The sequence below is a fragment of the Anguilla rostrata genome, chromosome 8 (assembly GCF_018555375.3).
Source record: "Anguilla rostrata isolate EN2019 chromosome 8, ASM1855537v3, whole genome shotgun sequence".
NCBI classification, from domain to species: domain Eukaryota; kingdom Metazoa; phylum Chordata; class Actinopteri; order Anguilliformes; family Anguillidae; genus Anguilla; species Anguilla rostrata.
In genome coordinates this window covers 34,905,631-34,927,926 of record NC_057940.1, presented here as the reverse complement: position 1 = coordinate 34,927,926, position 22,296 = coordinate 34,905,631, and the positions used below count along the sequence as shown (strand labels likewise).

The window sequence follows — 22,296 nt, the reverse complement described above, 5'->3', positions numbered from 1 at the left end:
TGCTAGGGTAAGGGAACTGTTGAGGGTGGGTGTAGTCTCCCAAATTAGTTCCACAGCAATACAGCGTAGTGCAGGCATTCAGATGTGACAGAAAAGGAATGTGACCAGATCATGCTTGCTTCCTGTCACTCCACACGGCTGCTGTCAGTCCTTCTCAGGTATTACATCAACACCACTGATGTGCCCCCCATTCTCTGTCCTTTCTTAGAGCAGCTATAAGCTGTGCCACTAGTCCAAAGAGTTGATTGCCATGTTATAAATTCAATGTATACCCCACTCCCAGTTCAACAGATCTTACTCCCCTCATACAGGGGAATAGCTAAATATTTAACAAGGAAGAAAATATAGATGTGATTCACTGCAAGACTTCAATACATTTACTGTTTACAAGTAAACAGTGCATGATATACTAATATTAACCATAAAGTCACCGAACTGAGGAATTCATTAACCTATTATAGTGTACAGTGGAGAGGAAAAGTAGGATCCTGAAATTACTTAGCAAATTAGTTAGATCCAATTCTGATCTATACCATTGCATCTCAGCCATTTTAATGAATTGTGCTGTATAATTAGTTGAAAATAAGAATGACACTACTTTGTGGCAATTTATTCGTTAATTCACAGGCATTTAAAATGTTTTCCATGATGGCCTTGTAGGTGATGTTTTTCATCAGTGTAACATTTGTCTTCCACGGTCAAATGAGTTGAACATTAGCCATCTGGTGCATTTAAAAGCTGCATATTCGCTCCTGACAAGCATCCAGATCTATTAACCACTGCTATATTAGCAACAGCTCAGGCTCAGATTCACAGAGTGCCAGTGGAGCTGTGCAGTGGAGCGGGGCAGTGAGGGGTTTATGGGAGATCTTTCACAGGAACCAGTGTCACGCACACGGACCGTTCCTCTAAAACAGTGCATCCCGCAGTGCGGAACAAAGCCTTTCTTTTCGTTTAAAAAAGCATATTATTTAAGAACTAGACACTATTACATTTAGCGGCCTTTACCTGTTATGAGCTACTCTGGCACAACCGACGGGGCGGGGCTGAAGAGAGCGATCCGGGCAGGCGCGGGCGCGGCCCCCTTCCCCGCCTCTTCGTGCCAAAGCCCATTTCCCGGCACGGTCCCGCCGCCCCCTCACAGGCCACGGGGCCGGGTTTCGGCGGGCGAAAGAGCCGTTTCCTGTCATGGCCCGTTCGGTGCGGCGCTAAACCTCCCTGATGGATGGGCAGACAGATGTGGGCAGCAGATGGCGGCGCGGCGCTACCTGGGGCGGCGCGAGGGCCTGCCAGGATGGCAGAGTGGCAGCGAGGGCAGAGACGCCACTTCTCTCCCCAGCGGGCGACGAGACGATGGCCTGGCCCTTCATCAGCACATTTTTACAGCAAACTGGCAGAGAGTGCGTTCAGCGGCGTGAGCGCGAGCAGCTTCGGTTGAGTTCTGTTGTTGTCGTTGTTGTTGTTGTTGTTGTGTGAGGGGATGCATGCCACTGAGCACATACATAGATGGTAGTCACTAGTCAGTATTTCAAAGGGATCTCAAACATATAGAGTGACATCATCACGCAGACTGGCAGATGCTCTCTCTGTCGCCTCCCCCAATCCGTACACATTCTGACCCGCAGTTATTACAGCTTGCGCAGTGCGCGGAAGTGATAGCTTGGCGATTGCTTCCTGTTAGAAAGTGACTGAGTTGGTGTCTGCGCCCTGGAAGGGGCGTGCGTGCGCATCTCTGTCCCTGCCCTGGGCAGCGACTCGCGTGCGCGGGCATGTGGTCGTGTGGGATGCGCTACGATGCTAATCTGCTCTCATTAAGAGCTCTCCTGGCCCTCTGCTCTGTTCTCACGGCCATTTCTCTGATACGCTGCTTTATAAGCGATATCCCTGCACCACTTCTGTGCCACCTGTGCCCATGCAAGGAGCGCTTCAGCGGGCGCATGGACAGTGGCCTCTGATAATATTCACACCCTTGATGAGCAAAGGCTTTTTTGTATAGACAATGCAGATAATGTGCTGTATTGTGCATTCACAGAAATGGGGAAATTGTATTCACAGAAAATGTTTTTTTTTTTTCAAGAAATGTGTCAATTATTCACACCCCCATTTTCAGTACTTTGCATAATGGTTTTTTTGTGGAGAAAGCCAAGTTTCACCCTTGGGACATTTATACCATTCACTGCTAACCCTGTGGAGTAAACCAAAGCATTCTCTTGCCACATAAGTGTTACTGTTCAAACTCTGTGTTACTGTTGCTGTTTTATCATAGCTAATTAAGTGTTTGCTAACATTTCTAAGGAAAACATATACAATTACCTGCATTAACCTATAGTTAAACCTAGAAAATGTATTTATACAAGAAATGGTAGAATAAAAACACAACATATGAAAAAAAACGTTTTCAACATGATGCACATTCATAAAAAATAATAATTGTGTGATTATTTGCTCAAGATGAACTCAAATTAAATTAAATTAAATTACCTGAATATGTTTGTTGAACATTTTCTGAACATTTCATTTCAGCTCCATTTCCCCACTGTTGTGGACTCTGATACTTTAAACAAAATATTAGATTTTTCTTACAATTTATTATCACCACACTGAAACAGGTACATACTCATATTTTCATTTGATTCAGCACAAATCTATTCTGGTTTAAGGCAAATGAGTATTTATTTTAATCTGTCGAGTGTCTTGGGGCGGTCTTGCTCGGTTTGGTCAGGTGCATTGTGGGATAGGTTTACCAGTGAAGCCTCTTTAATGTGTGCCTTCTGACCTGTGTGCCATTTGCTCAGGGCAACCCGTGAGTTTTCAGCTCTGTCTTTTGCCCAGAAAAAAAACATCCCTGTGTGTGTCGTGAGGTGTGTGTGTCAGCTGTGAACAAACATATGAAACATGGAATGTGTCAGTGAAAAAATTCCCTTAACAGGTATGCATTTTCTTTTATTAAAATGTGAGCAATTATTTAGTCGAATAACCCATACCGAGAGGCATAGTGAATTCTTTTCAAATTTATTTTATAGTAACATTGTTTTCTTTACATCTTGTTTGCCATAAAACAATAACAATTATTTATTGCACATACATAATTATATATTTTAGCTGATTTAATTTTCTTTCGTGTTCATTTATTCAGCACTTGTACAATAGCATTTTGAGAATGAACCTTGGGACAGACAACCATGGTTAGAGAGTGTCTGAGCTGTTTTTTCCTGCAAATTAAATGCATTAAGTGTTCAGCCAAATAAATAATGTTTGTGAGCATGTGCTCCGTATTTCAGTCATTAGGGGATACAGAAAAGTGGAGAATATTTGTAGTAATTAATTTTTTTTGTTGGCACATAAATTTGAATTTGCAAATCATTATGCACGAGAGGGGGCTTATTCTTTTAATATTATCAATAAGCATTGTAAATAAGCATTATACAAGAAGCACTGTAATTCTTAAAATCATTTAAACAGAAATGGATTTAGTTTGAGACTAAAAACAATGAGATATTGACACCACAATTTTTAGGCTAACTTACTGACCTTGCATTTTTAATATAATTTGTTTATAAAGATGATTGTCTGCCGTTTGCTGAAGAAAGTTTGTTGCTGAGGGACACGAGCATGGAGCTGGATCTGTTATATGAACTGGAAAGATTATGACAGGTCAAGTTACTGAAGAAACCCTGCAAATCCCTGACTGGCACCTGTGTTTACACCCTGCTTTCTTTCTAAAAGTTTAGCGAGGGCAAGAGGAGTCCACAAACAAAAACGGCTTTGTGCTGAACTTCTGTGGATCAGCTCCTCTCATTTATGAATGGAAGAGGGCCACCTAGAGGCCATGTGAGAGCACTGTAAAATATTGGCCGGAGAATTTTCAGCTCGGACTGAAGGGGCTAGCCTGTCACTGCTTTGATGTCACAAGGTACCCTGGGCCCCAATTCAACTACCCGCCCCGATTGTGCTTTACGAAACTGTCTTCCATTTTATTTCGTTTCAGTAATTTACTCCCTTTTTTTTCTTTGTCTTTCATGTAAGGCTGAAAGTGCCCCAAGCCCAAGTTGTGTTTCTCTTTCAACTCAGATGTGTCAGAACCTCATCAACTCATCCAAATATTATCAGAGATTCACAGGAAGGGAGGGGGAGAAAGGAGGAGGGAGAGAGAGAGAGGTTTATTTGTTCCTTTGTCTTCAATGCAGGGCTCCTAGCCGATGCAGGTAAGGAGCCATTTGCTCAGACCCAGACTACATAGTCATGAAACCTTATTATAAGACCCAGTAAGGGGTGAACTGAGGGCTAAAAAGGCATGTCTGATAAAGAAAGAAATTTGAACATCAATGATTGACTTAATGCTATATTCACAGGACGTCTTTTGCTAAACATAATTTATTCCTGCACTGATTCATACTCTGATATAAGTACATCAAATTCTGGTTAATTTATGTAGACAGATTTCACAAGAACAGAACAGGAGTAATAGACTGTTTGCCATATGAGGTCACACTGAACTGCTTTTCACCGCAAAAGTCACTGAATATTTTTTTTCGTGATAGGTTTTTGTTTGTTCTAAAAGTGATTCAAACGATACTGTACATATTTACATAATAGTAAAATGTGAGAAATTAGAAATATGAGGCTGGCGAGTCGAAACATTTAAGCTACTAAAAGAAGGTCGGGTGAAATATTGTAGACCCATTCAATGCATTGTTTGTGGTGTGCCACCAGATTAAAGAGTGACCATGCCAGTGCTGACTGTGACACGGAATTCAGTGGCTCATAAAATTAGCCCCAACGTTGCCCTGGGAAGGATGGCTTTACTTCACTGGCTATTCCCAGACTCAATCAGCTCTAGAAATTTAGAGGCTAGCATGCCAAAATGGACATTGACAATGCATGATTCCAGACGTCAGTTTCCTGTATTTTTTGACCTGTTTGGCCTTCCATACTAGGAAAGGAGGCAAGGAAAGGAAGGGGTAAACAAATAAGCGGTTTGAACGAACCCTGTCTGTTACTAAGGCTGTGGGAAGGTTAGTAAAGTATGGTGATATCATGATATTTGAGCACTACATTTGTACATGAGTCAGTACATTAAATACACCCATCAACAGGCTGTCAGTCTTGGTAAACTGAGGCTCCGTCACATAAAATGGTTTGGTTTGTTTTGAAATGATAACAGGGGGTTAGTTATTCCATAAAATAAGTATTGTAAGACATTTTGCTTTAAAAGGTTTCAAGGGAGTATTTATTTCCCATACATCAAAAGCACACAAGCTATTCTGAAGACTCATTTAATAAAATTAACTTGCTGTCGACTGTAACTCTCCTCCTAACATGCGGTCAAAATTAGGACAGATGGTGGAGTCAGGAGCTGCCATGCTTAACTACGCTTTTCACAGCAAACTATTAAAGAGTTCTGCTGTTAATACACAAACATCAGAAAAATATCTCCAGGCCAGTTGCATTACCGGCCCCCTTCTGTCATTGCTGGCAAGAGAAATTTGTTTGGATTTTCATTAAGATTTGCTTGGGGGAGAAGTATATTAGAACATTTTTACTTTGAATTAAATTCATCGCCCCATGTTCTACTCTGGCTTCTTAAATTCCTTTATGTGTACGTCTTAAAGTATGTGAGTGTGTGTGTGTCTTTGTGTGTCGTGCTTGTGTCGTGTGTGTGTGTGCTTTAAGAGTCATTAATCAAAGAAAAAGGGCATTCTGGCCCTAAAAGCTCTAGCATGAGAGGTGCCCATTGTTTTTATTGAGGGTTTTCTGAAACCAAAGGTGCTTCACTTATCTGGACCGTGGACTGGATGTTGTTTTGATGGTTTTAATGAAGCGGCCCGGCTATTGTCCGTCTTTAATTCCTCCATTGTTTTTGTAATATGTCATAGTTCTTTTGTGGCTTTATCAGGTGCTCCGCAGGAGAATGCAGACAATAGCCTGCTTTCCGACTCTCTGGCCACCACGCGAAGGAGGCTCACGGCAGTGCACATCACAACCTGTACCTTGCACACTTTATAAATTCAGAATTATACAAGCTTTTAAGATCCCAAGCATATGAAGTATACAGTCATTTCTCCTGTCCTCGCCGGAGCTTGACCTTACTAAAACATCACCACTTCAACGGAACGGCTTGTTTTAAATTCTAGCTTTAACCTGCTTTGAAAAATAAAAGCATTCGATTCCAAACTCGCTCACACGCTTTATAAAAATAATCAAATGCATATATAATAGTGTACATATAAAAATAAAATGTGTTTTTCACTAAATGGGTATACTCCACCATGCTGAGGAGAGGGGCACTGGGACTTTCAGAGAGGCCTTTAGAGAAAAGGAGAAGAAAATCAGCCGAGTCATCAAAATGAACTGCTCATTAAACAGGGTATGATGTATTGTACAGTGAATTAATGACACATTCGAAAGCCACAAACAGCACTTTTTGGAGGCACTGGGTCATATGAATAAGAAGTTTACTGTGATGCTAATCCTGGTGGGAAAGCAGTCATTTAATGGCGCATTGGGCTTTCTCAGAACCTTTTCATTTTCTATCAAAGATGGTACCTCTGGCCAGAACGCCTGTATTATTCCGTCACTACGTTATGAGTAAAGGACAGTGCTATACCACAGTAATGGTTCAACAGCTGGCTGTACATAATTTCAAGCAGGTGGAGAATGGAGAAAGATGACTGTATTACTGATCTCATCATTTGAAATAACACCACATTTTGTAAACAGCCATAATTTTGTTGTGCATTCTCAAGATAATTGCTGGAGTGGCAGCTGGCGTATAGCACAGCACATGGATCGCTGCAAAAAAAGTGACTTTAAATTCTGCGCATTTCACTGGTTTAAACCCAGCTAAAATAGGACAGAGTCCAAAGCCTTGCATTACCACAGAAGCTCTGGATTAGGAAAATATAGCACAAATTGGACAACGAAATTACTTTCCGAATGCACAAAGGGGACGCCTATGAACGGCGACTACTCTGTTTTTGGAAATGCGTGCGGCTCTTTCTGAAAATCTCTTTAATGCCTGTTGCGTCTGTATGAGTGACTCAGCCGGAGTCGGCTGAGCTGGGACAAAAACAGAATAATTCACTTTGTGAAACTTGCAAATTGCAAAAATGAAAATTATTTAACACAGTGGTACATTTGACTGTTTTAATAAAAATATTTAATTTTATTGTGACTTTGAGTAACCAACAATGGCACCATACCTATTCCGCCGCGGTACAAGATGTTCTGGCACTCACACAACCGTGGGCAGGATCAGCTGTTGTATTCTCCACCGTGTGAAAGGGACGCTGCGACAGGGCTGTTGTTTGAGTGAGCTTCACGTTGAGGACATGGTACGAGGTCTGCGTTGTACAGGAACGACATCGCCGCCGCGTTTTGGCAGAAATCAGCCCTGTTCCAATAACAGTGTTTATCCCGCCAGGGATGCTTTCTTAGCCACTGCAGCTACGCTACTGGAACGGTTTCCCAGTTTCCGAGCATGGATCAAGTTCCATGCGGGAAGGTTTGTCCTCAAGGGCTACCTTAAAGGTGCGGTATGCAAATTTGGAGAAGAAAGCGAGAGGGAGCTAGATTTCTTTTTTTTTTTTAAACGTTCCACCCCCTCCCCTTGGCTCACCTTCCAAAGCCCCGCCCTCCACACACGAATGCACACTGCCTAAAGTAGGGCACTGTGAACGCGAAACATGATTGGCAGCTGTAAGTCTCCTTGCAGTGAGCTGTCCTGTTTGGTCGTCAAGATTCAGGCAAGGTGAAATTTAGAGTGGCTGATTTCAGAGCCAACAGTAGTCAGAGAGACCGGATTTCTTTTTTTTTTGAGCTTATAATTTTTGATATCAGTCGCAATGTGAAGAAAATCTAACCAAATAACCAAAGAAAAATGATTTAAAAAACATACATTCTGCACCTTTAAAATGAATACTGCATGTCAAAGATGCTTACTTTATTATGAAAAATCATTCAGCAGCCATGCCTTTCATGAGGAATTCATGTTTCAACATTTATTAATTTTCATCCTCCATGTTTGCCCTTTTTACGCCAAACTGTTCGGTCACTTTGATAACCACTCTCTGCCTGTTTGCGTGTTTGAAAGCTTGCAGTGAGCTTTAATTAATTGTCAAACTTTTTCCTCTGAAACAATGTTCTTAAATCTATCTTTTAACACCAAAATATCATCATATTTGTATTATCTTGCCAGCCAGATTTTTGTAAATAGTCATATTAAAATTTTTTAATCCTCTCAGTGGAAGATGAAATGTGGTTGAAAAGCCTGTTGTTCAGGGAGATAAATATTATCTAAGCTTAAAACCATTCCTATCTCTTCTGCCTGCTTAATTAACGTGTTGTGAAGATTCCAGTGGAATGTTTAATCCAGAACACTGTAATTAATAATATGACTTGTATTCCCAAGATGTCCATTTTGAGATATACTGTACATAAAATATTGTAGTACTTTCGTTTAGTTATTGTATTACTGTCCAACAAACAAGACATAAGCTTGAACTATTCTACAAATATAAGCACTCATCCAAAGAACTGTAGCAAGTAGTTTTAAGTCCAATATAGCTTTGTGCAGTATATGAAAAATGTTCCTTCTGAAGAAAAATGTGTTATACAGGATTTACCATGAACACTAAGCATAGTGATGTGTAATAATCAGTGTACTCTGAAAGAAACAAATCTTCTTTCCTTGAACATGAGAAAGTATAGCCTCTTCAGCAAAAAAATCTATGTTCAATATGGTGTTCATATGGAGCTGAGAATGAGTTGATAATTACTATAAACCTTGAGGTTCCGTATTGAATTTCTATCCAAAATGTTCCAAACGGAACATTTTTAAAAACTTGAAATTGAAATTTTGTATGGATATGTTTGAAAAACATTTTTTTTAATTATCTGTTCCCAGGTGGTCAGCTTTGGTGCACAGTGACGAAACACATCGCGGAGGGCGAGGAGCTGGTGGCTTTCGTGGTGGATTTCAACTTGCGGCCCCAGACGTTGAGCCACATGTCCGCGTCGACGGAGGGAATGTACCCGGCGCGACTCCTGGACAGCATACCGCTCCTCCCCCAGCAAGCTGCCATGGCCTCCATATTGCCCACCGCCATCGTCAACAGTGAGTGCGCGCATCACGCAACCATGGAGACGGGCACAATGTAACACCTTCGGCGAAACTGTACGGCAGATTAATATGTGTGCGTTTGGCCATCTGAGCTTGAATAGTCTGTTTGGCAGGGATAAGGACCTTATTAGTGGTTTAAGCTGACCTTGAATTTCTGGTGTAAATTAAGTCCAAACTACCATTCATCTTGCTAATCGCCAAATGCAAATCAAGAATGTACAGCCGTTTGTTTACTTGATAAAGGGTCGTGGGGTCAAGCCGTCAGGTTTTCAAGATTAAAGCACGTGTAAAAAGGAGTTTATTGGTGTCTGCTGCTGTGTGTAAGAACAGTTACAGCACAGGGTTGGATCTGTTTGTTTGAATTATTTCATGGTGCTGTTTTTGTGCACCTTGAATAACAGATGAAAGTGTGTGTTGCCAGTACATTTGGAGAAACAGGCCTTTTGTGAATCCATGCTGAGTAAATGACATAATTTGAGGAAAGAAGGAAAGAAGGAAGTTTAACAATAGCACCGCCTCCACAGAGGACATCTTCCCCTGCAAGGCGTGTGGGATCTGGTACCGGAGCGAGAGGAACCTGCAGGCCCACCTGATGTACTACTGCAGCGGGCGGCAGGCCAACCCCGAGCCCTCGCTGGAGAAGGGCGAGGGCAGCCCGCACCACGTGCCCACCGTCTGCCCCTTCCCACAATGCAACAAGACCTGCTCGGGGCCGCGAGCCATGGAAGCGCACCTGGCTACGCACAGCAGTGAGTGAGGTTCACATTATTGTGTTGTGGGCCCTCTCGGTATTTAGGACGGCTATGGAATTGACAGGAACCAACAGACCCGACATCTGCATTTTGAAACAGTGATATGAAAAAGAATTGCTGCTTGATAAAATATATTAATATAAAAGTGTGAGTCTGTTGGTGTTCTTAGTACAGAATTATTTAGCTTAATTGGCATTTAAAATGCCCTGAAGCAACAGCCTATTTTTTCAAATTGGGATGTCGTTTTAAATGTACATTGCTTTTGTGTATAGTAATCCATGTATTACTGTAACAAGTAGCCTTTTTTATTTGACTTTTATTCAGCCAAATGAATGAACACGTTATTATCATTTTGACAGCCTTACTGCTCTACATTAACGCGGAACAGGGACACGAAAAAGTCATTTTTCTTCTTTTTCCCAGGTGTCAAAATGGAGGAGGCTCTCCCTCCTGGCGCCAGGCTGAAATGCACAATCTGCACCTACACGGCGGACTCTCTCATCGCGTTCCAGCACCACGTCCTCTCTCACCTGTCACAGACGGCCTTCAGATGCAATCGCTGCCATGTCGGCTTCCAGAGCCACGTGGAGCTCGCACAGCACCAGGAGCTGCACCGGCCCGGCGGCGGTGGTGGCGGCGGGCTCCACAGGGAGGCCGACGGAAAGCTCTCCCCGCGGGCGTGCGAGGAAGGCCCGCGGCGAACGAGGGCCGAGCTGGCGCGCTGCGGGGACGTCCTCCGGGCCCCGAAGATCGCGCGGGACGAGGACGTCTGCCCCGGCGCCAAGTCGGAAAGGGCGGAGAAGATGGGCAAGTTCTCGGGCCAGAAGGAGGACGGCAACCCGGGAGGCAAGGCCGGCTTCCTGTACCCCAGGGTGAAGTCTGAGCCGTCCAGCCCGCGGCCCGCCTCCTCGCCCGTCCAGGCCAGCGTGGGCCCGGCCTTTCCCGTGGGACCCCTCCTGTCTCAGTTCCCCTTCCCCCAGGACATCTCGATGGCCCCGCAGGCCTCGGAGATACTGGCCAAAATGTCCGAGCTGGTGCACCGCAGACTGCAGCACGGAGCTAACGCCTACCCCCCTCTGATGTACAGCCCTCTGGTGCCAAAAGGGGCCACATGCTTCGAATGCAACATCACTTTCAATAATCTGGACAACTACTTCATCCACAAAAAGCACTACTGCAACAGCCGCTGGCAGGACTTGGCCAAGTCGCCCACTTACCCCAGCGGCCTAGACAAGGTGACGGGGACTGTAAGCCCGAACGGCAGACTCGGTTCGGTCAGCTTGCTCAATGGGCCCCAGCTGTCTGAGGCTGACAGTCGTCTCATACAGTCTGCAGGGTCGAACTCGTCGGCTTCGCACTTGATCAATGGGAGCATCAAAGTGCCTGATAAGGAGCTCTCAGGGCAGGTAAAAAAATCCTCCACTCCCCCCGGCGCGGAGGAGAAGCCGAACGGCGTGCGGACGAACTCAAACAGCCCGACCGCCCCCCCCGCGGAAAGCGACGGCGACTCCGGCAAGACGAACTGCGAAGCCTGCAAGATCACGTTCAGCCGCCACGAGAACTACATCGTCCACAAGCAGTACTACTGCGCCTCCCGCCACGACCCTCCCGCCAAGCGCGCGGCCGCCGGGAACAAAATGGCCGCGCAGAGGACGCTGCGCACGCGCAAGCGGAAGAAGCTGTACGAGATGTGCCTCCCGGACCACGAGCAGAAGCTGGCTCAGATCAGGCCGCCCGGTTTCCTGATGCTGCCTGCCTTCGGAAGTCCCTGTGCGTCCCAAGAGTCGGTCGACAGCCCCGAAAACCCGTTCAGTCCGCAGTGCAATATGTTTTCGGGAATGGTCCCGAAACACCTGGAAGCTTCTTTCGCCGTTGCAAAGTCAGCGCTGGTGTCTAAGTGCAATGCGATCGATCAGCAGGAAGTAGCAGATGCTCCCATCGATCTCAGCAAAAAGTGCTCCCCGCATTCTGACAAAACCTGCAGTTCCCCCAAAAGGCTCATGGACTACCACGAGTGCATGGTGTGCAAGATTGGCTTTAACAAAGTGGAGGATTACCTAACGCACAAGCAGAACTTCTGCCCTGGAGCCGCTCAGCAGCCTGAAATTGGCGGCCTGGACCCGGCAGTGTTTCCAGCCGTAAAATTCGAACGGCATAGCGATAAGAGCCCGGCGAAGTGCGATAAAAACGGAAACTCCAAGCCGGGCGTGCAAAACGGAAACGTTTTCCCCTCCCACTCCGGGACCCTGTCGGCGCTCAGGGCCGCCGGCGAGACTCAGCTCTTCCCCCTGAAAGAGGAGAGCAGGGCCGCGTTCCTGCCCCACTGCTTTTACCCCCAGGCGCTAAAGAAGCTGAAAGGCGCCGACGACATTCTGCCGTATTACGGGATCAAGCCCACCGATTACGCTAACGGCGGCGCGGGCGAGCAGGGCGCGCGGGACGAGCAGGGCGCGCGGGACGAGCAGCGCCAAAGTGAGGGAGGCGAAGGCGGGAAGGACCGGCTGACGCCCAACGGCTTCGCCCACCCCGGGAAAGAGCTGCTGCCCTTGCTGCCCAACAACAGGAGCCTGGCGGCGAGCGTGAACGGCGTCCACAAACCCGAGGCCGCCCCGCAGCAGGAGAACCTCCCCCACGACCCCCCGCCTCCGGACGGCCGGCCGTCGCCCCCGCGGGACGCAGAGAATCCCTCGGACTCCAACGAGAACATTTCCCCGTCCCCGAAAACGCCCGCGCCCGAGGACGCGGCGCCCCCCGCGGCGAAGGGCGCAGCGAACGGAACGGCGCCGGCCGCCGGCGGGAACAAATACTGCCGCGCGTGCGACATCCATTTTAGCAGCCTCTCCAACTTCATCACTCACAAGAAGTTCTACTGCTTGTCGCACGCGGCCGATCGCGTGAAATGAACTTCCGCCCCCCTCTGCCTCGGTGCGTCTCACTGTTTTACATGCTGCTTGTGGACAATCAAGTTACTGTTATTTAAAAACAGCGCAAAATCATAGGTTAAAAACAAAACTATTTGTGCCACTTTGCCATATTTATTTATTTTTAAATCAGTATTAAGAGGAGTAGTGATGTTAAATTATAATTAAAGGTATATGAGTTGTTTGTATTGTTCTTGTGCAACACACATTGTTTACATTGTAACGTCAATTAAACGATAGACACGGAATGCAACCGGTATGCGTTCCGACAAAAACGTAGCTGCAAAAGCACTTGTATATTCTTTTTTGCTGTAACTTCTTTTTTTCTTTTGTATATGCATAAATACAATTTGTAGCTTGAATAACTACACATTTTCTGAAAATGTTTTTGGGGTAATGTCTGTGTAAAAAAAAAAATTTTTTTTTCAGCGAAAGCATTTCTTTTAAGGCTTTGGGTATGTATTTATGTATGTATTTGCCCCGTCTTTTTTCTCCAGCGCTAAAATGACTGTTTTTGTGTGGATGACAACATTGTTGTAAAGTACTTATTTCTGTTCGCCAATATTTTGTTCAAGAAAAAAAGGTCTTTTTTAAAAGCAGTATTAGCTACGTATAAATGAAGGACTCAAATCTGATTTGTGGCCCTATGAAATACATTTTGAATATTGGTCGTTGGTGAACAATTAGGCAGGATCGAGGGGAGCAAAAATGATTCATTCAATATCCTAATAATGGGAATAAAAATATTTCTTGAAAACATTGTTGCTATGCATGTATATGGGTGGAATAAAATTCCGGAACTGTTGGACATTTTTATTTCGATGTTGTGGCATATTAAATACCAATCCTCAGGATGACCTGTGTTGGACTGTTCATTTTTCCTTTGTGAGAGTTTAAGATTGCATATCCAGTTATGTCCAGTTATATATATACATCTCTGAAGTTAATTTTGTACTCCCAGCACTTCAGAAGATGTGGAAGTGGTTAATATGTAAGAAAAATCAGTTATGAGTATGTCATCATCAAACTCTGGCATGATGCTAGTCAATTGATACACTTTTCATTATTGTCCTTAGAAAGTTACCACTATAAAGAGCTGTGTGATGATCTGATTATTAATGCCATAATACACAGCATGCTTATCAATTAATTGATTGATTGGTTGATTGATTTATTGATTGGCTGAGAAAACATTTCTTAAAGAGTTCTATTTTTGGCAACATTTTGATCAATTGTAAATCCTCTCAGTGGAGGTAAAGACAGCCTGGTTTTTGGCTGGAAGAGGGAAGGATAAGTTTAAGGGTTAGAGGACCCAATTTTGAATGCATGCCAGCAATTTATTACAGCACATATCATAAAACAATTTTACATTGGCATTTCCTTTTGAAAATGATTCATAATGAACATATTTTACAAATAACACAGACTATGTTTAATTTGATATCTTCAGACAGAAATGATAAGTTTTACAATGTCCACTGAAAAATTAATTCTATTTGTCACTGTTCCGATGGGCACGTTATTTAAAATATTACAGATTTGAGGTCGAGAGTGCAGAAGGCGGGAAAAAATGACTTGTTTGGCAAGATAAAGGTGGAACCAGGTCCAGCTCTGTGTTTGTCTGCTTTATTATAATAGTATGTGGTTTGTTTTTCACACCATTATTTTCTTCTTGAAAATTTAAGTGAAATAACTTCATTGATGTACTTATCTCTCTGGCCGCAACTGTAATGGTTCAAAAGCTGAGAAAGTCCCTGATGTCGGCTGCCACAAAAACTGTAAAGAACATTTTTTTTAAAAACGGTATTTTAATGACCGGTTTGAGCTACAGCTGAAAGCAGTTAACTGTTCTTGTGCAGAACATGCAGGAAATTATTAAGTACCAAGAGCGTTCTATGGGGGGAAAAAGAGAGGCACAAACCTCCCAATTATCCAAACACAGACCTGTGAAAGTGACATTTGCAGCCAATTACCAGTTGTTTTAAGTGACTGCAATCAGGGGCTTTACAAATGAAAACCCCTATATAACAGCCACCAATCACAAACCAATTCACAATGGTGAAGGCACACAAATGCATCTGTATTGGAAATGAGGCTGTCCGTCAATGATAGGGGCAGGAGTGCAGCCTCCGGTCAGTATGGCTGATTAGTAATGAAAACCTGATTGAATAGTCGGAGTGAGGTGTCATAAAGTCAAAACCTCATTTCAGAAGAGCCAAAGACAAAATGTTTTAATGATTTCAGTTACAGCTATTGCTTTATATAACAATCCCAGTGCTATTCATGTTATTAATTTCATTACAGCTATGCATTTTATGGTAGGCATTTCTTACCCAATACAACTGAGTCTTGGATAGACTGTTTAAAATCATTTTAAAGGGATTCAAGAGTCATTCAAAAGAGAGCAATATCTCTGTTGGGATAAAACAATGGTAAGAAAAAGCAGCGCACAACAATTCATGTTAATAAAATGTTCATAATTATAGAAGTGTTTTCTTAATGTTGAATAAATGGACATTAATATAATGTGCAGCACCATTTGCAAAAAAAAAAAAAAAACTAATATAGATGTCAGGATTTCTATTAAACCACTACAAGGCTTTTTCTTACTTTTTCAAGCCCAACTAACAGCATAAGCTATGCATAAGAAACCTTTCAGACCGTACTCTGAGCTGCTGCTCTGTTGTGGCGCTTCACTCATGAACACCATATTCTAATAGAGTACTAGCACCACCAAGTGGTGATTTTGGATACATTTTAGTGCATAATATATAAGTTCCAGCGATAGACAATTATATTTCTGACTGTAGCGTTGTAATTATGAATTATGAAGTAAACTATTCTGTCCCTCACTATCTGAGTAGGGGGTGGCATAAGCAGCCACCATGGCCGTGCAATAACTGTTACAGTTATATTTCTGAATGTATCATTGTAATGTGTATTGAAATGCCACGCTGCATTATGCACATTATATAACAAATTATCATGTGAATCAAACCAGAATTAGAATTAGAATTACAAATCTAATTTCAATAAATTAAATTACACTGTGGTGAGAAAGCATGTGTCCCCTTCCTCGGTTATTGCATATTTGTCACACTGAATGGTTTCAAATCTTTAGACAAAATATTAGACAAAAGGAAACTGAGGTAACACAAAACACATTTTTTAACTATTATTGTAGCTATAAAACACATCATTTACCTGTGTGAAAAGGTAATTGCCCCCTTAGCCAGTCAATCAACCATTTAGCCAAATTTAAGCGATAATTGGATTCAGCTGATTGAACACAACCAGGCTTTATTGCAGCCAGCCATGTTGAATCAAAATCTCTCATATTGAACCTTACCATCAGAGAGAAGCACTCACAACAAAGTTTCTGCAAGCACTCTATGCCACGATCAAAGGAAATTCCAGAAGAGATGAGAAAAAGGTTGTCAGTCTGAAAAGGGTAACAAAGCCATTTTTAAGGCTCTGTGACTACATCAAACCACAGTTTAGAGCCATTATCTCCAAATGAAAAACAGTACTACTTAAAACAGTAGTGAATATTCCCAGGAGTGCCTGACCTGCCAAAATTTCTTCAAGGGTGCAGTGACAACTCATCCATGGAGTCTCAGAAGAAGATCTCAGAAGAACATCCAAAGAACTGCAGGCCTCTCTAGCCTCAGCTAAGGTCAGTGTCCATGACTCCACAATAAAAAGAGACTGGGCAAAAATGGTATTCATGGATGAGTAGCCAGGTGGAAAACACTGCTAACCAAGAGAAATATCAAAGTTTGTCTCACATTTGCAATTGCACCTGGATGATCCCCAAGCCTTTTGTGAGAATGTTCTATGAACAGATGTGTCAAAAATGGAACTCTTTGGAAGACACGGGTCCCATTATGTCAGGCATAAATCAAATGCAGCATTTTGTAATAAGAACATCATACCAACAGTCAAACATGGTGGTGGTAGTGTGATGGTGTGGGGAAGCTAATTGGTTTATGCAGCAAGATCATGATCAAAAACACAAAAGTCAGTCCACATCTGAGTGGCTGAAAAGGAAGCATTTGGTTGCAATTTTTCCTGATAAAGATGGTGCAACCAGCTATCAAGGGGGAAATTTACTTTTTCACAAGGGTGATGTGATACCCTTTTTCATTAAATAAATGAAAAACATAATTTAAAAAAATGTGTGTTTACTTAGGTTTCCTTTGCCAAATATTACATCTTGTTTAAAGATCTAAAGCCATTCAATGTGTCATATAGGCAACAACAGAGGAAATCAGGAAGGAGGCAAATATTTTTCCTTACTGTGCTGTTAGTATTTGCAATGACACAGTATTTTACATCTGTACCCATTTTTCAGGCAATACAAAACTAAGAAAGGAGAAATGGCCCCATGTGTGTTAAAACTGAAAGGTTACAGCTGAATTTATCCACTCTAATTTTTCAGACCATTATGCTGGAATAGGTGTCTTGACAGTAGCTCCTCAGTAGCTTTTAACATAACTTGTGTTATGTGCTCCTGTTAGGTTTTCTGTCAATGACAGCTGAGAACTAAATTGATCTTGAAACATTGTGAGAAAACACCCATTTATTGAGATGAGGCAAGCAAATAAAATACTTCCAAACCAAATAAAATATGACAAAAGACTGAGATCTATGATCATGAGTACGTAAATACAGTGTTTGGACAATATTCAGCTTCAAAACTAAAACTCCTACAAAAATTGACTAATTTCACCAACTGTCTGTGATCAGCAAAGAAATATACTTAAAAAATTAAACAAAGATCAATATAATTCTTGTATTTTAGTTTAAAGTATTTCACACAAATGAATATATTGTGAACAATAACTATGCTAAATATTGAAAAATTGTTATGACAATATAGGTGCATAGATCTAGAGGTCTTTAGAGACCCTAAGAGTTTCTGCCATTTGTGAAAAAAGAACATGACAATTATATTTTACCACAATATGGCCACAGACAGACAACAGCAGACAATGCTTTACACATCAACAGACTATGATCAGTAAGTGCCAAGTGTGTGAGATTTCATAATGCAGTCAACAGGGTTATACAAGTTAAACAAAAAGTAAAGGGGAAAATATGATGTAAGAAAAAAAAGAAAGCAAATATGGCCAAAGCAATCAAGTTTCAAGAACCACCTTTCAAATTAAAACGCAATAATGTAGGGATAATTATATAGGGTGGTGGTTGTCAGGTTGGTTGTGGTGTGGTGTGGTGTGGGTGGGGTGGGGTGGGGTGGGGTGGAGGGGGCAGTGAAGGAAATAAATGCTGGGATTTAGGGGGTCCTGCCCGGTCCCAGCTCACTGGTGCACTGAATTGGCTGGTTTGGCCTGCGGCATTTAGCTAATATTGACTCAACCAGCATCACATGGCAAAGCCTCAGCCTGAGCATGTGCTGATGACTCAAAAGAACTGCACCTCATTCTCCCTACCACAGGGCAAAGGGGTAAAGAAATATACATACTATACATACAAAAATGGGTCAAAGATGATTTTAAAATTTTATTATTTAAACACTGATTTGTGCATGAGTATCTAATTTTGATAGATTTAATAACATCTTATGTTGACTAAAAACTAAACTAATTATTGGTTCTGTGAGGTGAGTATAGTTGTGTACATGCATATGTTACCAAGTAACATTTTCAGTATGCTGCACTCATTGTTCTGTTTTTAAACTGGCAACATAAGACTTTCACAAATGAATTTTACACAACTAGCCAAATATATACTATGGAAAGAAGACATTTGTTTTGGTTGGGGGAATACGGTCAAAGTTCATGAAATGTCAACAAAATTTGTTTGTCTGCTGATAAGTTACTTTTCACACTTCAAAAATAATAAGGAAGAAATATAAATATAACGCACACAACCAATGCGCTACAGGCAGCTCATGCGCCAAAAGGCTCCCCATTATGACTCTCTTGTCTCTCACAAATGAGTCACGATGGGGAGCCTTTCGGTGCATGAGCTGCCTGTAGCGTGAGGTGAAGTACTAACAAGTGGGACTTCAAACATGTACTTGACTCAAAAGAACCACAAATATGGGTTGCCCAGAGATTGGGCACTACCTCACATAACCACTGAGTGTCAGTGAAGTTCTATCAAAGAGCATGCAGTGGAAAGCAATGGTATTTTCCTCTTTTTAAAAGGCAGTGGTATTTGTATTAATCACGCTATAGTCAATACCCCCACCTCTCTGATTTAATGTAAGCCACAAATAAACTGACTGATTAGTATCGAAGCCAACAAAGGCATGTTTATTTTTTCATTAAGCAATGGCGAGTCTTTAAGCAAGGGAAGACCTTTAGAATGTTTCCAGTGGAAGTAAAATATATCAATTCCATTTCCACCCACACACAACATGTGAGCTTATTCGCCCCTGGCCATCCATTATACACCATAAACAGCTTCAGTGCAATGCGCTACAGATTCAGCAAGATACGTACCATTGCATCACACAGTAGGTCCCTTCTGAAAAAGCTGGTCAATTTCTCTCCCTTTCATGTCAGAGTAGAAATGCTCCCTGGAGAAAAGAGGAATTCATTTTGAAAGATATGCAGCAACAGAACTAATTTCTGCAAGCTTTACCTAACGAGAACCCTTTGAAGTGCAAATGTCTTTGTACAGGACAAATGTTTGACTGCTAAACTGTCTTCACATTTTCTTCGTCCAGCTTCAGTATACTGGAGCAATAGGACATGAAGACAGTTTAAAACACTTGGAAGAATACATTCATCCAGTCTTCATTTAATTTAATGCTGAAATCATTTTGGTGCATGCTTATTTTGACAAAACTAAAGTTGACAAAGAGTGGTTCATCCAAATATGGAGAGAATTTTTTTTGGAAATTGACCAATATTTTTTTTTTTTTTCAAGTGAAACTTATTCAGGCAACATGAAAGTCACTGTGTTTATTTCTTGTATCTTTTAAATGGCATCCAATTTATTCACCTTTTCAAAAAACAAAAACATTGCACCTCTAGCTTTTTTTAACAGAAATGCACACTAAACCAAGGTGTCATGATAATAATAGAATTAATTTTCATGCTTCTTCACCTAAACAGTAATATTGCTCTGAATATATGGGTATTCCCATGCTTAAGTAATTAATAATAGCAGTAGTGTCTATATTCAGAACATTATAAATACCTTATTACATGGGTGTCAGTTTACTCGCACATCATCTTTAGAGTGATGCAAGGATACAATAAAATTTAAAAAAATAACCGTAATGTAAATGCTATGAATCAAAATCTAGAGGCCGCACGTTAACTGTTTTCTCTGTTTCTTCTTAATGAGCCTTTAGATTCTGGGCACATACTGCTGTAGTGTGCTCTGAGCTATGAATACTTGTTAATCAAGAGATAATTGCATACATAACCAGGATGAATAGTATAGCACCTCTGTGAGCCTTGCACACATCCGTTTACATTCAAATATTAACTTCTAATTTGTCACATAATTAATTAGCATTATATAACCACATCACTTTTTTTTTGCTGGGGGGCAGTAATGGAGCTAGGGAATACAATCCTAGAGAAAAATCCCCGTAAATAATGCATTTATTTGTAACAGTTGTGGGAAAATTGAAGATTTTAAAGTCATCTAAATCCCATTTCCTTTGAATGATTAGATTTTTTAAAAACTGTGTATCAGTGTTAGATATAGGATAAGACACATTCTATGTTGTTTCTTTAAAAATAAATGAGTAAATATACCTACAGATTTTAAATGATAGTTGTTTTAATAACCAGTGGTATGCACTCTGTAAGTTCTGTAAGTACCCTGTCTATTACAAAAGATAAACATAAAGCAGGACTATGCCAACGATAACCTACGAAGACATCGTATATTTAAAAAAAACTATAGCCAGACCGCTCATATCTAATTTTGCTTGTATGCAGGTATCGCTGACTAAGACGTCCCAATATTGCTGCCATTCGCCCCCTGGATTGAGCAATGATGACTAGGTCTGATCCCATCCTGAAGGAAGAGGATGTCTTGTGATGAAATTTATCGTTTATCGTGGCCCTCAGGGCCTGGGCGCAGCAGCGTCCCAATGGTAATGAGAGTGAGATGTATCGCGCGATCCGCCTGCCCGCGCCGGAGATGAATGGGCTGAAGGCAGCGTGACAACGTACTCTCTTCCTTCTGTCACCCACGTGCTTCACCTTCATTTGTGCGTCTACTGCTGATCACGAGCGATGGAACTTAAGATCTCCCATTCAGGTAGGTTAGCGTGTAGGATTATTCTGCCTTTAAGTATTTGTCACGAGCTGAGTATCGCGACGAACTTTCAACCATTTATGCTTACAAGTGTAAATAAGTATTCAACGCTACACAGAGTGTAACTCGCAAGATTTAGCTTCGAACATTAGTGATATTTCCTCGCAGGCTACTGGATGGAGTGGTTATGCTTTACCTCAAGAGAGGCATTACCAATCAGCCAGTGGTTATTTCTGACAAGTATTATCAGATCAAACTCTTCATAATAATGTCAAGGATGATGGTGGTTAGTTATACTTCTACGTCTCTAAAGATGATGTTCTTTTGTGGCAATGTCAGATAGCAACCCAAATCCAGTAACTTTAAATGAATAAATCATAGATAAGTGATAGCAGTAAAACAAGGGCAGCAACAGCAGAAACATGCCCTGGTGTAGAACTCTGCAGGCTGCGCACATAACAGAGTGATTGGTTTTGTCAGGTCTGTAAATACCAGGGATTTGACATTGAAAACTAGCAGAAATGTTTCCCTGCAGCAGAAGACAGTCATCGAAATGACAGTGTACCGGGGCACTAAATCCCCCTCCGCCAGGGTGTAGGCCAGACTGCTGATAGGCCATTCAGGTAAGAAGTGTCCCATCACTGGGATGGATTTTGAACGGATTGCATCGTCAAGCACGGAGAATACATCAAAATTACAAATGGCCCTCCAGGGGCATGGCAGGAGTCGCAGAAGATGGGATGTTAATGATGAGGCATGGGTGTTTGTCTCTGATTGTGTAATCAGTCTGGCTCTTCCTCGCAGCAGGTGTGATGCTGGAGCATGACAAAAATTACTCAAAGGGAAATTATGTCAGACTAAATCACGTCATAACATCTCTATGGAGTGTTGAAAACAACAGCAAAGCTTTATGAAAGATGGCATAACACAATTCTACTGTTATATGAGACATGACCTCTGATGTCACACCTCTGATGAAAATTTTTGCGTAAATGCAAATTAAATTACAAATTACAAATAAATCATGCTACAGTGATTGAGGTGTTATAGATGCTTTCTGAGGGATTTAGGGTTAGCAGTGAGTAGTACTATTGCCTCACAGCAAGAAGTGAGTAGTACTATTGCCTCACAGCAGCTGAATCTCAGCTTGGGCCTTTCTGTGTGGAATTTGCATGTTCTCCCTGTGTCTGTATGGGTTTCCTCCGAGTACTCTGGTTTCCTCCCACAGTCCAAAGACAGGTAGGCTAATTGG

The 22,296-nt window shown here is 42.1% G+C and overlaps 1 protein-coding gene and 1 long non-coding RNA gene across 3 annotated transcripts in view; both read left to right on the top strand.

Annotated features, from left to right (window-relative positions):
• The window catches only part of LOC135261518 (zinc finger protein ZFPM2-like), an 84,975-nt gene extending 71,327 nt beyond the window's left edge, over window positions 1-13,648 (top strand). For both annotated transcript variants that reach the window (XM_064347882.1, XM_064347881.1), the window contains 3 exons: window positions 8,906-9,115; window positions 9,646-9,870; window positions 10,297-13,648. In XM_064347882.1, coding sequence (XP_064203952.1) covers window positions 8,906-9,115; window positions 9,646-9,870; window positions 10,297-12,776 — 2,915 coding nt within the window. In that variant the 3' untranslated portion in view covers window positions 12,777-13,648. The remainder of the gene's footprint in view (window positions 1-8,905; window positions 9,116-9,645; window positions 9,871-10,296) is intronic.
• A 2,489-nt stretch (window positions 13,649-16,137) lies between these two features.
• On the top strand, window positions 16,138-22,060 carry LOC135261517 (uncharacterized). The gene is made up of 3 exons (XR_010331973.1): window positions 16,138-16,470; window positions 20,723-21,047; window positions 21,580-22,060. It is a non-coding gene; the product is annotated as an uncharacterized LOC135261517 (long non-coding RNA).
• Window positions 22,061-22,296: the final 236 nt, after the last annotated feature.